Source organism: Nicotiana sylvestris, chromosome 8 (assembly GCF_000393655.2).
Source record: "Nicotiana sylvestris chromosome 8, ASM39365v2, whole genome shotgun sequence".
NCBI classification, from domain to species: domain Eukaryota; kingdom Viridiplantae; phylum Streptophyta; class Magnoliopsida; order Solanales; family Solanaceae; genus Nicotiana; species Nicotiana sylvestris.
The window spans coordinates 144,801,865-144,817,048 of record NC_091064.1 but is presented as its reverse complement, the minus strand read 5'-3'; the positions used below and the strand labels follow the sequence as shown (position 1 = coordinate 144,817,048).

Below are 15,184 nucleotides of genomic sequence, written 5' to 3'. Positions count from 1 at the left end.
GCAAAATTTGGAAGTTTTTGGAATTCTTAGGCTTGAATCCAATGTGATATTGGTGTTTTGATGTTGTTTTGAGTGTTCCGAATGTTGGAACAAGTTTTAATGATGATATGGGATATGTTGGCATGTTTGGTTGAGGTCCCGAGGGCCTCGGGTGAGTTTCGGGAGGTAAACGGATCTTTTCGGACTTGGAAAGATTTGCAGAAATTGCTGCTGGTGTTCAGTTCTGGTATCCTTCTATGCGGTCGCATGGGTATGAATGCGATCGCATAGGGCTATTTGGGGGCAGCATAATTTTGTTTTATGCGATCGCCTTAGAGTAGTCGCGATCGCGTAGGGGTCTGAGGCGCGTGAGAGGGCTGCGTGGTGGTTTTGTGCGAACGTGTAGGGCATGGACGCGATCGCGTAGAGGGAGTTTGGTCAGTGCTTCACGCGAACACACTGAGGTAAAAGGGCACCTGGGCAGAAAGTTTAAAAAAGCCACCTTCGCAACTTTTAGCCATTTTTCCACCATTTTTGGATGGATTTGAAGCTTTTGAGAGGGATTCTTGAGGAAACCAAAGGGTAATCTCCTGGAGGTAAGATTATTGACTTCATAACTCGTTTATATGTGATTAAAGACCTAATTAGTGGTGAAAATTTGGGAAAAAATTAGTGCATAATGGGTAATTAGGGTTTGAGATTAAGAGACCTTTGAGTGAGGATTTGAGGGGCCATTTGAGGTCCGATTTTGATGTTCTTTTATGTATAGACTCGTGGGAGGATGCGGATTCTATAAATGTATGTTTTGTTGGATTCCAAGACGTGGGCCCGAGGGTCGGGTTTGGCCAATTTCGGGATTTTTGAGTTAATTCGATTATTTTCGCTTGGGCTTTGTTCCTTTAGCGTGTATTAATGATGTGGGACTGATTTTGGTTAGATTCGGAGCAATTGGAGATTGATTCGAGAGGCAAAGGCATCGCGGGCTAGAGTTTGGGCCGGATAGAGGTAAGTAATGATTGTAAATGCTGTCATGAGGATTTGAAACCCCGAATTTCACATCGTTGTGCTATTTTGAGGTGACATACACGTTAGATGACGAGCGTGGGGTCGTGCACCGTTGGAGATTGTGACTTAGTCCGTCCCGTATGACTGTTTAACTACGTATTTTATTGAAAACTATTTGTTATTATCATGTTTTAGGCTAAATGCTATGTTTGGGCCTCGTGCCGATTGTTTTGGACCCTTATGGGACTTTTACTACCTTCCTCACTGTTTTGACTTAATAATTGTATTCAATCATGCTGCATTTTTTAAATTTCCTAACTTAGCCTTATTTACTAAATTTTGGCACTATAAATGATATTTGAGCTGAACGCCCTGTTTTACTGATCGTCTGAGTGACTTGTGAGGTTGATGGCTGAGAGAGGCCGAAGGCCTGATTGTGAGATTGATGACTGAAATAGACCGAGGGCCTGGTTGTGAGGATTATATATTTATGGATTGGGCTGCATATATATATATATATATATATATATATATATATATATATATATATGGATCAGGCTGCATGCCGCAGCGATATATGGATCGGGCTGGACGGCGTAACGATATATTGGATTGGGCTGCACGCCGCAGCGATATAGCGCTTGGGCTGTAGGAGCCCCTCCGGAGCCTGCACACCCCTAGTGAGCGCATCCGACTATATATATGGATCGGGCTACACGCTGCAACGGTTATTATATGGTACCTATTGAGCGTGAGTGCTGAGTGTGAGCGTTGATTGATAAAAGTTGAGTCACGAGTGACTGAGAGGCTTTCCCGGGGGGCTATATATACATGTATACGAGTGATGCTTTGTTTGAGGGGCCTGTTTATGAACTTCCTGGTTTCACTCCTCTTTAAAGTGGGTTTCTATTGAATATGTTGATTTAATTACTGCTTTCCCTCATCTTTAGACCGAGCCTCTATTGAAAATGTTGAACAAATGATTTGAACAACTTTCATTTAAACTGAAGTTTTTAAGTTATGAAATGGTTATAAATTTCTGTTTTGTCCTAGGGACCGATTATGATTTTCATCACTTTCACTATAAATTTCACTGAACTTCTACTAAAAACTGTTAGAAAGGCATTTTCAAAGGATTTTCCCGAAATGGGAGTTGAACGAGATGATTTGGTTTGTATCCTATTTTGGAAACATGTGGTATCCTATGTGGTTCCATGATGTGGTTTACGTGATTTCTTATTGTTCAGACTTTATTTGCTAATAATTAGTTACTGAGTTTGAGTACTCACATTACTCCCTGCACCTTGTGTGCAGATTCAGGTATTCCGGAACCCGGTAGCGGGTGTTGATTGCTCAGAGGCAAAGTCATCGGAGTTATCAAGGTGGTTGCACGACGTTCGTATCACTGCTTTCCTTCCTCTTATTTTCATTAGACTGTATTTAGTATATTTTTAGACTCTTGTTGTATTCAGACCTTAGTAGATACTCGTAACTAGTGACATCCCGATGTCGGACTTGTGTATTTATTCCCCACTTTTCATTTAAACTTACATCGAGACTATTGATTTATAAATGGTATAAAAATAACTGTTATTGAATAATGGTTGATTTGGGAGCTGTGTCGGCTGGCCTAGTTTCACGATAGGCGTCATCACGACCGGGTCGGTTTTTTGGATCGTGACATCTCTTTTCTTTCCATCACTAATAAGGGACAATTGCTTTTTCCAAAGCATATGGGAACTCACATTACCTTTACATTTCTTCCCTCTATTTCCCATTTACCAAATTTCGCACTTTATTTGCTTACATGTATCCATATTCTCAATATTCCCCTTAGAGAAACACAAATATTCAAACAAAGAGAATCAAAAGTTTCCTTCACATGCTTTTGAAATAGTGATGAATTAGTTAGCCGTACAAAATATATATTAAGATTTAAGTTCTATACACTTTAAAGATTCTTTTGCATTATCAGTGATATTTAAGCTGTAATAGCAAGCTAGTATTAGTAAATCTATTTGTAATTATATATTTAAATAACCCAATTGTATAATCATTTTTTCATCTTTTACTCGACCAATATTGCTTACCATGGCCTAGCTAGGGCTCTCTATTGATTCAAATTTCTTAAAAAAAATTTAGAGTGATCATATGACATTGCTCTCTTCTCAAATCTTGTGAGTTGAAATCTTTTCTTTATAATTTTGCTTTCCCTTTCGAATGTATTTCCCCACAGAACAACTAGAATATGAAGCAAAAAATTGTAGTGGACGGTATCCAAAGTGCCGACTCCCCTTTCACCAAACTCAGAAACTTTTTATTATATTTTAGAGTGTTTTATATTAAATTATCATAATTAAAGATACATTCACTAATGATATCTAGAACCCACACTTGGTTTCCTCCACCAACCCCACTAACTAAATAACGAATTAAAAAGAGATCACATCTCCACTATAAATAACCATTATTATAACCTTTTCAAACATCCCATACCAAAACATTATTCTTAGTCTTTTCAACATTTCCCAGGCTTCCTATTTTTCTCTTCCTAGCCTCTCAGATCTCTAACTGATTAACACCATGGCATCAACTATATCTGAAACAACCACCAACTCCACACCGGAAAACTACGTTACGATCACTGAGATGATATATACTAGAGTACGTCTCGCTAGGAAAGCAGACCTCTACCATATATACCAACTGTTTTACCAAATCCATGCATACCATAACAATACTCATCTGTACAAAGCGACTCAGTGTTCCTTAGAAAACTTGCTCTTCAAAGAAAATCCTCTTCCACTCTATTACGGGCCATCTGTTCTTCTACTTGAAGTCTCCCCTACTCCTTTTACCGAATCCAAGCATACCACGAACGAAGGGTTCAAGCCCGTTCTTAAAACATTCGACCTTAAATTTCCGGTTGCGGAAGGAGAAGCAGCTGAGTTCAGGTCCAAATATGATGATGGAAATGATAAACGTGATGTATTCATCGCGGGATATGCATTCTTTTACGCGAACTATTCGTGCTTCTATGACAAACCGGGCTTCTATTTCGAGAGTCTTTACTTCAGGGAGAGTTACAGAAAGTTGGGAATGGGGAAATTGTTGTTCGGAACTGTTGCATCCATTGCTGCAAACAATGGGTTCGTTTCGGTAGAAGGGATAGTTGCAGTTTGGAATAAGAAGTCTTATGATTTTTACATTGAAATGGGGGTTGAAATATTTGATGAGTTTAGGTATGGGAAATTGCATGGTGACGCTCTTCAAAAGTATGCTGATAAGGAGAAAAATGGTGAAGGGAGCTGTTAGTTTTTAAATTTTTTTGCTTTTGCTTAATCGTGTAATTTATCAATTTCTTCTTCTTGTTTTACATTGGTGTTTGAAAAAATTAAATTGGTGATCATATATATTACACTTGATAGTACTTTTTTCCGTCTTAATATCTATTACTAAAAGAATATTGACATCTTTCTATATTTAAAATTTTTTAACTTCGAATTTCATTTTACTTTGACTTGCTTAGAATTACAAACTACAAGGATATGATGACATGAAGGATAGATATGCAGGCGTGTGTCCTTCCTTTCTTAGGTTTCGTGGAAATCTTCTTTGTACATAATTTATGCATTCCAAATTTGTGATTGAACAAAAATTACAAATTAAAAAAGGAAAAAAGAAAAGAGATCAATTTGAGTCTTCCAAAATCTCAAAATTACTAAGTCGATGTTGGTTCCTGTCTTCTTATTTGCTGTATTTGTAAATAATAATTCTGGAGAAAAGAAAGTTAGCGTATAAACATAAATATAAATGAAACAGTAATTAATTCGAGCCCACTGAATTCACAGTTTCCTTAAGGAATTTAATCCCCTCCTAGTACCCAAGGTTATGGATTATTTCCTCTCAGGATAGAGCGAAGTACACACTGGTGTAGCGGTACTTCAAACCCCAGTGTTTCAGCGAACACAAAGTTCGGCAGCAAATCACACTTATGGTTGCTTTGTTTGTAGTTTAAAACAATGCACAACAAAGGAGGAGAACTCAGAAGTCGAATGGAAATTATGAGAGGAAGAAATACAATTTATAGCTGATGTTGAGTTCTTACTAAAGAGGATATCAATTCATTTCTACCTATGCCTTCTCCTAACAGCTCTTATTCCGTTTTTTCAGTGTTGTATTTGTGTTTTTTTTTGTCCTTGCTCTAACAGTTACTGCACATATTTATAGTGCAGTCAGCTATTAGGAGAATGACCAGCCACCACTCATGGTGGAACAATTACTAGGCTTTTATGGAGGAAGCACTTGACATGGTGGAAGGATCACTTGCTCATGGAGCACTAGACTGCCAATGGATAATGGAGCATGCACTTGGCCGAACTGGTGGGATACTTGGATTCTATCCACGGATTGGAAAACATTTGTTACAAACACGGATAATATTACGTTAATATTCACTATTAACAAATAAATTTGGTCCAAAAAATTAATCAATCAATCGATCATTTGACCAAATCCAAATCCGAATCCGAAGCCGAAGCCATAACCGTAGCCGAAGTCGAGCCGAGCAAGCGACGACGACGACGCGAGGCTTGCCTTCTTCTTAACTCTTTAAGAGCTACAAGAAGAGCAATTGTATATATACCCACCAAAATCCTTTTCCTCTTCCAATATGGGACAATGTTTCAAGAGAGGGAAACTTAAAATTTTACTCAAAAATTTCATTTTCCCTCCATTTCTCATTCACCCTCTTTTTAAGACTTTTCCATCTTAAAATCCTCAACAATCCCCCACATGAATGGGGAATGGCTATATCACGAAAGTATGCATAAAAAATTTGTGTGATTTGCAAGCAAGGATTAATTGCATCTGGATAAGTAGGTTTCCCTTTAAACTTTCCGTAGTGAACTTATGTCGGATATACTCGGTCAATCGGTAGATTTGATATCTTTGAACCGTCGAACTTTAGTGTATACCTAGACAACCATAAGTCACACAATCAGCCTTAACCATCTTTGGTTCTCATTGTTGTGTTCTTTTCATCCATGAACACCGCATGGTTTCATAAGTGCATAGAGAATTGGCCTTGCAAAATTCTCCTAGAAACGGCTAACACTTCACACTTACATAGGTGATTTCTAATCGTGTCATCCCGTAGATACACTATTTGATACACCCCATATCAAATTTAGAAATCATTAAAAAGCCTTAATGCTTTATCCTTGTTACTGAATATTGTCTCATCACGAGAATGGACCAAAATTTTTGTTGACAATGTTGAACCGTCATTAATGACTTTGTTTGATCTCCTTGAACCTAGATCTTGGGATCTACAGTCTTCTAGGTAGAGGTACCGCCACAATGACTTGTTCTCGGCCATAGTCTCATTCCCCTCGATGATTTCTCAACTACCTCTCTAGTTAGGTCTTTTGTAAGTGGATCCAACACATTATCACTTGACCTTACATAGTCAATCGTGATAATTCCTCTAGAGAGTAGTTGCCTAACGGTTTATGTCTTCGTCGTATATGGCGAGATTTACCGTTATACATAACGCTCCCAGCCCTTCCAATTGCCGCTTGGCTATCACAATGTATGCATATTGGTGCCAACGGTTTGGGCCAATATGGAATGTCTTCCAAGAAATTCCGGAGCCATTCAGCTTCTTCATCGGTTTTATCTAAGGCTATGAACTCAGCCTCCATTGTAGAGCGGGTATAACAAGTTTGTTTGGACGACTTCCAAGATACCGCTCCTCCACCAATAGTGAATATATATCTACTTGTGGACTTCGAATCAGTTGAACCAGTGATCCAATTTGCATCACAATATCCTTTAATCACTGCAGGATATTTACTGTAGAGAAAATCAACGTTTTGGGTATGTCCTAAAGATACCAAAACTTGTTTCATTGCCATCCAATGAGATTGACCTAGATTGCTCGTGTATCGACTTAGTTTACTTATAGCACAAGCTATATTTGATCGTGTACAATTCATGATGTACATTAAGCATCCCAACACACGAGCATAATCCAATTGTGATATGCTTTGGCCTTTGTTCTTTGCTAATGCAAGATTCACGTCAATTGGAGTCTTTGCAACTTTAAAGCCTAAGTGCTTGAATTTTTCAAGTACTGTCTTAATATAATGAGATTGTGACAATGCCAGACCTTGAGGAGTCTTTTGGATCTTAATCCCCAGAATTAAATCCGCAATTCCCAAGTCCTTCATATCAAACTTGCTAGTTAGCATACGCTTAGTAGCATTTATGTTGGCAATGTTATTACTCATTATCAGCATATCATCCACATATAGGCAAACAATGACTATGTGATTTGGAACATTTTTAATGTACACACATTTATCACATTCATTTATCTTAAAACCATTTGACAACATTGTTTGGTCAAATTTCGCATGCCATTGTTTGGGTGCTTGTTTTAGTCCGTAAAGGGACTTAACAAGTCTACATACCTTATTTTCTTTACCTGGAACCACAAACCCTTCAGGTTGTTCCATGTAAATTTCTTCCTCCAACTCTCCATTTAAGAAGGCCGTTTTAACATCCATTTGATGAATTTCAAGACCATACACTGCAGCTAATGCTACTAACATCCGTATGGACGTAATCCTTGTAACTGGGGAGTATGTATCAAAGTAGTCAAGACCTTCTCGTTGTCTATACCCTTTGACAACAAGTCTTGCCTTAAATTTATCAATAGTGCCATCATCTTTCATTTTTCTCTTAAAAATCCATTTAGAACCCAAAGGTTTATTTCCAGGAGGAAGATCAACCAATTCCCATGTATGGTTGTTCAATATGGATTCTATTTCACTATTGACTGCCTCTTTCCAGAACAATGATTCCGAAGAAGACATAGCTTCTTTAAATGTTCGAGGCTCATTTTCCAATAAGAAAGTTACAAAATATGGTCCAAACGAAGTAAACGTTCTTTGATGTTTACTACGTCTTGGATCCCCCTGATTAAATGTACTTTCTTTTGTTTCTTCTCGAGGTCGTGTAGATCTTTCACCAATGGACTCGCATTCCTTTTTATACGGCTATATATTTTCAAAGAACTCAGCATTATCTGATTCTATAACCGTATTATTATGAATGTCGGGATTTTCTAATTTATGAACCAGAAATCGATATGCTTTACTATTGGTCGCATATCCTATGAAAATACAATCAACTGTTTTCGGTCCTATTTTTACCCTTTTGGGTTTAGGAGCTTGAACTTTTGCCAAACACCCCCACACTTTCAAATAATTCAAGTTGGGCTTCCTTCCTTTCTATTTTTCATATGGAATGGATTGTATTTTGCTATGGGGTACTCGATTTAGTATCTGGTTAGCCGTAAGAATGGCTTCCCCCCACAAGTTCGGTGGCAAACCAGAACTTATTAACAGTGCGTTCATCATCTCTTTTAATGAATGATTCTTTCTTTCTGCAATCCCATTGGATTGGGGCGTGTAAGGGCTGTTGTTTGATGAATAACTCCATATTCTAGACATATTTCTTGAAAAGGCGATTCATATTCACCACCCCTATCACTTCTTATCATTTTGACTTTCTTGTTAAGTTGTGTTTCAACTTCATTTTTATATCGCCTGAATGCGTCTATTGTTTCATCATTACTATTAAGCAAGTAAACATAGCAATATCGAGTATTGTCGTCAATAAAAGTTATGAAATACTTCTTTCCACCGCGAGATGGTATTGACTTCATGTCACAAATATCTGTGTGAATTAAGTCTAAAGGATTTGAATTCCTTTCAACCGACTTATAAGGATGTTTAACATACTTAGATTCCACACATATTTGACATTTTGATTTTTCGCATTCAAACTTAGGCAATACTTCCAAGTTAATCATTTTTCGCAAGGTTTTATAATTGACATGACCCAAACGTACATGCCATAAATCATTTGACTCAAGCAAGTAAGAAGAAGCTGAAGTTTTATTATTGGTTTCGACAACTATTACATTCAACTTGAAAAGGCCCTCAGTAAGGTAACCTTTTCCTACAAACATTTCATTCTTACTTATCACCACCTTGTCAGATACAAAAACGCACTTGAAACCGTACTTTACAAGAATTCCAGTAGAGACTAAGTTTTTCCTAATTTCGGGAACATGAAGGACGTTGTTCAAGGTCATGACCTTGCCAGAAGTCATCTTGAGAAAAATCTTCCCGTATTCATCAATTTTTGTTGTAGCAGCATTTCCCATAGAAAGCGTCTCTTCGAGTCCAGCAGAAGCATAGGTAGAAAATGCTTCCCTCATAGCACAAACATGACGAGTGGCTCCAATCAATCCACCACTCCTTAGGATTTCTTACCAGGTTGCATTCAGAAAGCATAGCACACAAGTCATCAATATCTTCATGCTTTTCAACCATGTTTGCTTGACCCTTCTTCTTGTCTTTCTTTGGAGCACGACACTCTACAGATCTGTGGCCAGCTTTTCCACAGTTGTAGCAATTTCCACTGAACCGCTTTTTGCTTGGGTGATTTCTTGGCCCGGAATCCTGCTTCCTCTTTCTCTTAATTTGAGAAGTAATTTGCTCCCATTATTGTTGAGTTTCCACGGCCTTTATTTTCAGCTGGTTTGTTGTCCTCTTCGATTCTCAACCGGACAATGAGATCTTCAAGGGACATCTCCTTTCGTTTGTATTTCAAGTCTTGAAATCCTTCCACAAACAAGGCAACTTCTCAATAATTGCTGCAACTTGGAATGCTTTATTGATAACAAGACCTTCAATGACGAAATTCGTTGCCGCAAAATTTTTAGACTACAAAATGGTAGATAGCAAGTCTGTTATTACCCAAGTCCAGGAATTGCAAGTGATTATTCATGATCTACTTGCTGAAGGTATATATATATATAAAATGAATATTGATATTGAAAGTAAAATTTTTAGTATTTTTACTAACGGAATTTTCATTGAAGGTCTTGTCATCAATGAAGCATTCCAAGTTGCAGCAATTATTGAGAAGGTGCCTCCTTTGTGGAAGGATTTCAAGAACTACTTGAAACACAAACGAAAGGAGATGTCCCTTGAAGATCTCATTGTAGTTTTCAGAACTGCAAGTTCTCCAACAAAACGCCACGAAAGCTTTAATCTCTAAAATGGGAGTTGACAAAACCACAAAGGTTTTAGTCTCTAGAGCAGTAAGTATACCACAAATACAGAAATAAAGATTATTAAATTCCTTAAGCTTGTTGGTTCCTGTCTTCTTACTTGCTGTATTTGTAAATAATAATTCTGGAGAAAACAAAGTTAGCGTATAAACGTAAATATAAACGAAACAGTAATTAATTCGAGCCCACTGATTTCACAGTGTTTCCTTAAGGAATTTAATCCCCTCCTAGTACCCAAGGTTATGGATTATTTCCTCACAGGATAGAACGAATTACACATTGGTGTAGCGGTACTTTAAACTCCAGTGTTTCAGCGAACACAAAGTTCGGCAGCAAATCACACTTACGGTTGCTTTGTTTGTAGTTTAAAACAATGCACAACAAAGGAGGAGAACTCAGAAGTCGAATGAAAATTCTGAGAGGAAGGAATGCAATTTATAGTCGATGTTGAGTTCTTACTGAAGAGGATATCAATTCGTTTCTGCCTATGCCTTCTCCTAACAGCTCTTATTCCGTTTTTCAGTGTTGTGTTTGTGTTTTTTTTTGTGTGTCCTTGCTCTACCAGCTACTGCACATATTTATAGTGCAGTCAGCTATTAGGAGAATGACCAGCCACCACTCATGGTGGAACAATCACTAGGCTGTTATGGAGGAAGCACTTGACATGGTGGAAGGAGCACTTGCTCATGGAGCACTAGGCTGCCAATGGACAATGGAGCATACACTTGGCCGAACTGGTGGGATACTTGGATTCTATCCACGGATTGGAAAACATCCGTTACAAACACGGATAATATTACGTTAATATTCACTATTAACAAATAGATTTGGTCCAAATAATTAATCAATCAATCGATCATTTGACCGAATCCGAATCTGAATCCGTAGCCGTAGCCGAGCGAGCGAGCGACGACGACGGCACGAGGCTTGCCTTCTTCTTAACTCTTTAAGAGTTACAAGAAGAGCAATTGTATATATACCCACCAAAATCCTTTTCCTCTTCTAATATGGGACAATGTTTCAAGAGAGAAAAACTTAAAATTTTACTCAAAAATTTCATTTTCCCTCCATTCCCCATTCACCCTTTTTCAAGACTTTTCCATCTTAAAATCCTCAACAGTCGAGCTATCCATGAATTCGCCGTTAGAGGATTTTTTGAGTTTCTCACATCAGTGAAATCGAGGTGGAAAATCCAAGGGCGTAATGTTGTGCATAATCATCAATCAACTATTTCCATTTATAGCTTATCCACTTAAAATTTGTTGCGGATATTGATTGCTCACTTACTTTGTCTTATAAACAATAATATTTTATTTGTACCTTAAGTTGTGTGAAATGCACTTCATAATCCGTAGTGCTTTGCATCAATATAATGGCCAATTTGTTTTGATATTTTCAGAAATTTTTATTGATGCTTTATCATAAATCCCGGCACAGCAGATCCCGGTAGATCATTATAACTTGATGTTTGGAAATTTAATCAACATGTTTTCGGTTCAAAATTCCTCCCAATTTGATAGTCTAACTTTTTAATACCGATTCCAATAATTTTCAATGGTTAAATTCAAATCAATAGAGCCCACTTAGTCTTCTATAACAAAAATTTTCCAAACTCCACAAAATCTAACAATAGTTTTTTTTTATTCTTCTACCAAACCAATCGATTTAAATATCATTAGGGATAGATAATACAAGCTCAATAAAATATTACCCACTCAATTCCAACTATAAATAAAATTCTTTGATTTTCTATGATATATCTTTTTTAAACTTTAGTTGTGTCACACTCCTTTTCTCCCTCCAAGAAATATGTGTGCAAAATATAACGGATTGTGGGTTAAAGAGCTTTTCCAATTAAAGTGACAAATTTGAAGTAAGGATTATTTTATTTACAGAGTTACCACTTGGAATTGATTTTTACTGGTGTTCCAAGTCACCTTTTATTTGAATCCCTATTAAAAGGAAGATTTGACTCTATTATTATTGGTCTGCGAAAACAAAGTCCGGGTAAGGAATTTTGTTGACCGGGGAGAAGGTGTAAGGCATTCCCTGAGTCCCGTGGTTCTAGCACGGTCGCTTTATTGACTACATTTGGCTTGAATTAAACTTGGATAAACTGTGATTTATTTGATTTTTATGCTTTTCTTATGTCCGTTTTATTTATTTTAAAAAAAAATAAAGAAAAGATTTGAATAATAATCTACAACTTAACTAATGAGAGAAAATTATTGTTATGAGTACTAATTTAAAAGATGAGAGTAATGAGAGAAAATTATCAATTGGCATTGCTTAAAACTAGTAAGATGTGGACTTGTCTTGACATTGAATGAGGCAGCCCACTATTGGGTTGATGGAGTCAAATGGGTTCATGTCCAAGACAAAATCCAAAAGCCCATATGCTTTTGGACTTTAAATCTGCAGATATGGCCTTTTAAAGTTATGTTACAGATTTGACCATATCTTGCTATTTGCAATCCGTAGCCAACTATTTACAAAAATAAGTTTACAGATTGTCTTTCTAATCTACAACTTAACTACCTTACTAAATAAGTATTTTTTAAGAGATAAAAAAAGATTATTGGGACTCTAAATAATAATAATAATAATAATAATAATAATAATAATAATAATAATAATAATAATAATAATAATAATAATAAAAACTTAGCTTGGTGACAACAAAGAGACAAACAGGGCTACAAGGGTTCAAATTTTAATATATATGCTCCTTTCAGACAACCAAATGCCAGTGAAATTATATCTAATGCTTTGCAAAAATAAAAATAATTAAAGATGCTTAACACAATTTAATTAACTAACATATCGTTATAACATTATCCAACATTCAAGATCATATAAAAATGAATTACAATAGAAGGATAAAGCTACTAATATTTCCCAGCGTCATTATCTTTCATTCCAACTCGATTTTATGAGTTTACATGGTCCGAAAATTACCTGGACAACAGAAAGAAGAACAAATACAGCAGAGTCAGCTCTTTCCAAAATCAACAGCAAAACAATTAAACGGGCAGCAACAACAGCAAAAGATAGCGACAACCGGCAGATTCAAACCCAAGAAAATAAACTAGAAATACCCCAGCAAAACAGTACAATTATGTAAGTCAGGAAAAATCTTTCAAGACTACTCTATTTTCCTTAAACAAGTTTTTCACTTAAGAATCAACTCACAAAAGCTGCTAAGGGATATTATAGCTACTGATTTTTTCTCTTTTTTGTGTGTCTAGAGGTCCCTTAGTAAGATGGAGTGTCCTCCTCCTTCTTCTTTTTTTCCTCAAAAACAACCAGCTATTTCAAGATTAAAAATCAATCTTTGTGACAGATTTTTCCACAAAATCTGCTCTTAAATTCAAAAGCAAGACTTTTTTGGTTCAATCTTGTCCAACAGAGAGTATTTCAAACAAAATCTGCCCTTCACTATTCAAAGACAGACTTTTATTCAAACACTGTCCAAAGGTCTACATTTTCTTACCAAACAATTGGACTTTTGAGTGTTGTACTCAAAGAGTCGTGAAGTAGTAAATAAACAACCAAACAAGTACCATATACTCTTAAGTATTTTTTACTACCTCACTTTTATCAACACAAAACTATTTTACTACTTCAACAAGTCCAAAAACAGAAAATTTAACATTTCAAACTACAAAAACTAATGCTAAAATAATTAATAATAGACAAAAATAAAATCTGAAAAAATAAAAATAAAATAGAAAAAACATCCACAAAAAAGAATAGAATTTTTACCATTTTATAATTCAAGTGGCCGAAAAAATGGTGGTATGCCCAAAGAGAGTGTTCGGGGAGGTCGCCGGAATTTGGCCGGATTTTAGTCGCCGGTTTTTCAGGGTAAAATTGGCATCAATAGCTAGGTCTTGGGGATCTCTATCCATTGATGTAGGTATTGTGGGGCGGTAGTGGTTGGAGCTTCAAGAATTTGGGCAAAAAAGTGACGGAAAAATTTCCTAGATCTAAGATTCAAGGGGTTTGAGGGATTTTTGAAGGATTTGGTTTGGAGATATGGAAAGAGGAAGTTGTGGAGATTACATGGTGTGAATTTGGAGGTGTTTGGAGGTGGTCCGCCGGCGGCGGTGATTTCCGGCCGGCGGCGGTGGGCGGAGCTGGGGCGGCGTAGAGAGAGTGAAGAGAGAAGAAGGAGAAAAGAATTATGGGTGAAAATGAGGACAATTTTCAGATTTTTGAGGTTTTAAATACCTAAGCCAAGAGTGAATGAGATCCATTGGATCAAGATGGAATGGATGTGTATGATTTGATCTTGTTTCATTTAGTAAAACAACGTAGTTTTGAGGCAAAACTACGTAGTTTCAGACCCTTTCAATGGCAGCCCTTTATCTTGGACTCTTGGACACTTTTTCTTTCAAATTTGGCCAAATTTCTTCCTTAATCCTACTTATTAAACTAATTTTACACAAATAAATTAATTAAATAACTTATTCTAATGATCAATTAACTAGATTAATTCACCAACTGAACAACTAGTTAATTCTTAAAATGCACAAATGAAGAAAGAGCTATTTTTTTTAGTATTTTATGATAGGAAATATGCAATTAAAGTAACAAAAATTGAGAAAAATAATTAAAATAACAAAACACTAATAACTTTAGGAGGTGTTAAAATAGTGCAAAAATTAGGTGTTCACAGCTGCCCCTCTTTGCTCGAGAACATGAAGAGTTTTCGTGCAAAGAAAAGTGAATGCCATAGCTAATTTTTGCTCACATGTCACTCCAATGGAAGCAATTTTTTTTTGAAAAAAAAGGTGACCGAACCTTGCTTCCGAGGCTGCCTACATATCCTTGGCCATAAAAGAATCAGGTCAGTGTAGTTCTGAAAATATTTTGTAGCTGGGACTACCGGACACTAGAGTTAAGACTATTGTTGTTGTTGCTGTCGTTGTTGCTATTGTTGTTACTCGCTTCTTACATCAAAAAAGAAAAAGAGAAGAGTACTATATATGTCTGCAAACTAAGAGTACAAAATTCCTATCTATGCGTCTTCTGGAGTCAAATCTT

At 36.5% G+C, this 15,184-nt stretch overlaps 1 protein-coding gene and 1 long non-coding RNA gene across 2 annotated transcripts; one reads left to right on the top strand and one right to left on the bottom strand.

Moving 5' to 3' along the window:
* The first annotated feature begins 3,472 nt into the window (after positions 1 to 3,472).
* On the top strand, positions 3,473 to 4,430 carry LOC104215485 (tyramine N-feruloyltransferase 4/11-like). Its single transcript, XM_009765296.2, has one exon. It carries the CDS (start codon positions 3,568 to 3,570, stop codon positions 4,297 to 4,299), a length of 732 nt encoding a protein of 243 aa, XP_009763598.1. The 5' UTR covers positions 3,473 to 3,567; the 3' UTR covers positions 4,300 to 4,430.
* Positions 4,431 to 12,922: 8,492 nt separating this feature from the next.
* LOC138874602 (uncharacterized) lies at positions 12,923 to 14,336 on the bottom strand. The gene is made up of 2 exons (XR_011401628.1): positions 13,901 to 14,336; positions 12,923 to 13,093 (listed from the first exon to the last, which is right to left on the bottom strand). It is a non-coding gene; the product is annotated as an uncharacterized lncRNA (long non-coding RNA).
* Between the last annotated feature and the right edge of the window lie 848 nt (positions 14,337 to 15,184).

Bases quoted from the DNA above. Each gene is read 5' to 3' on its own strand.
- LOC104215485 (XM_009765296.2), top strand. From the start codon at position 3,568: ATGGCATCAACTATATCTGAAACAACCACCAACTCCACACCGGAAAAC.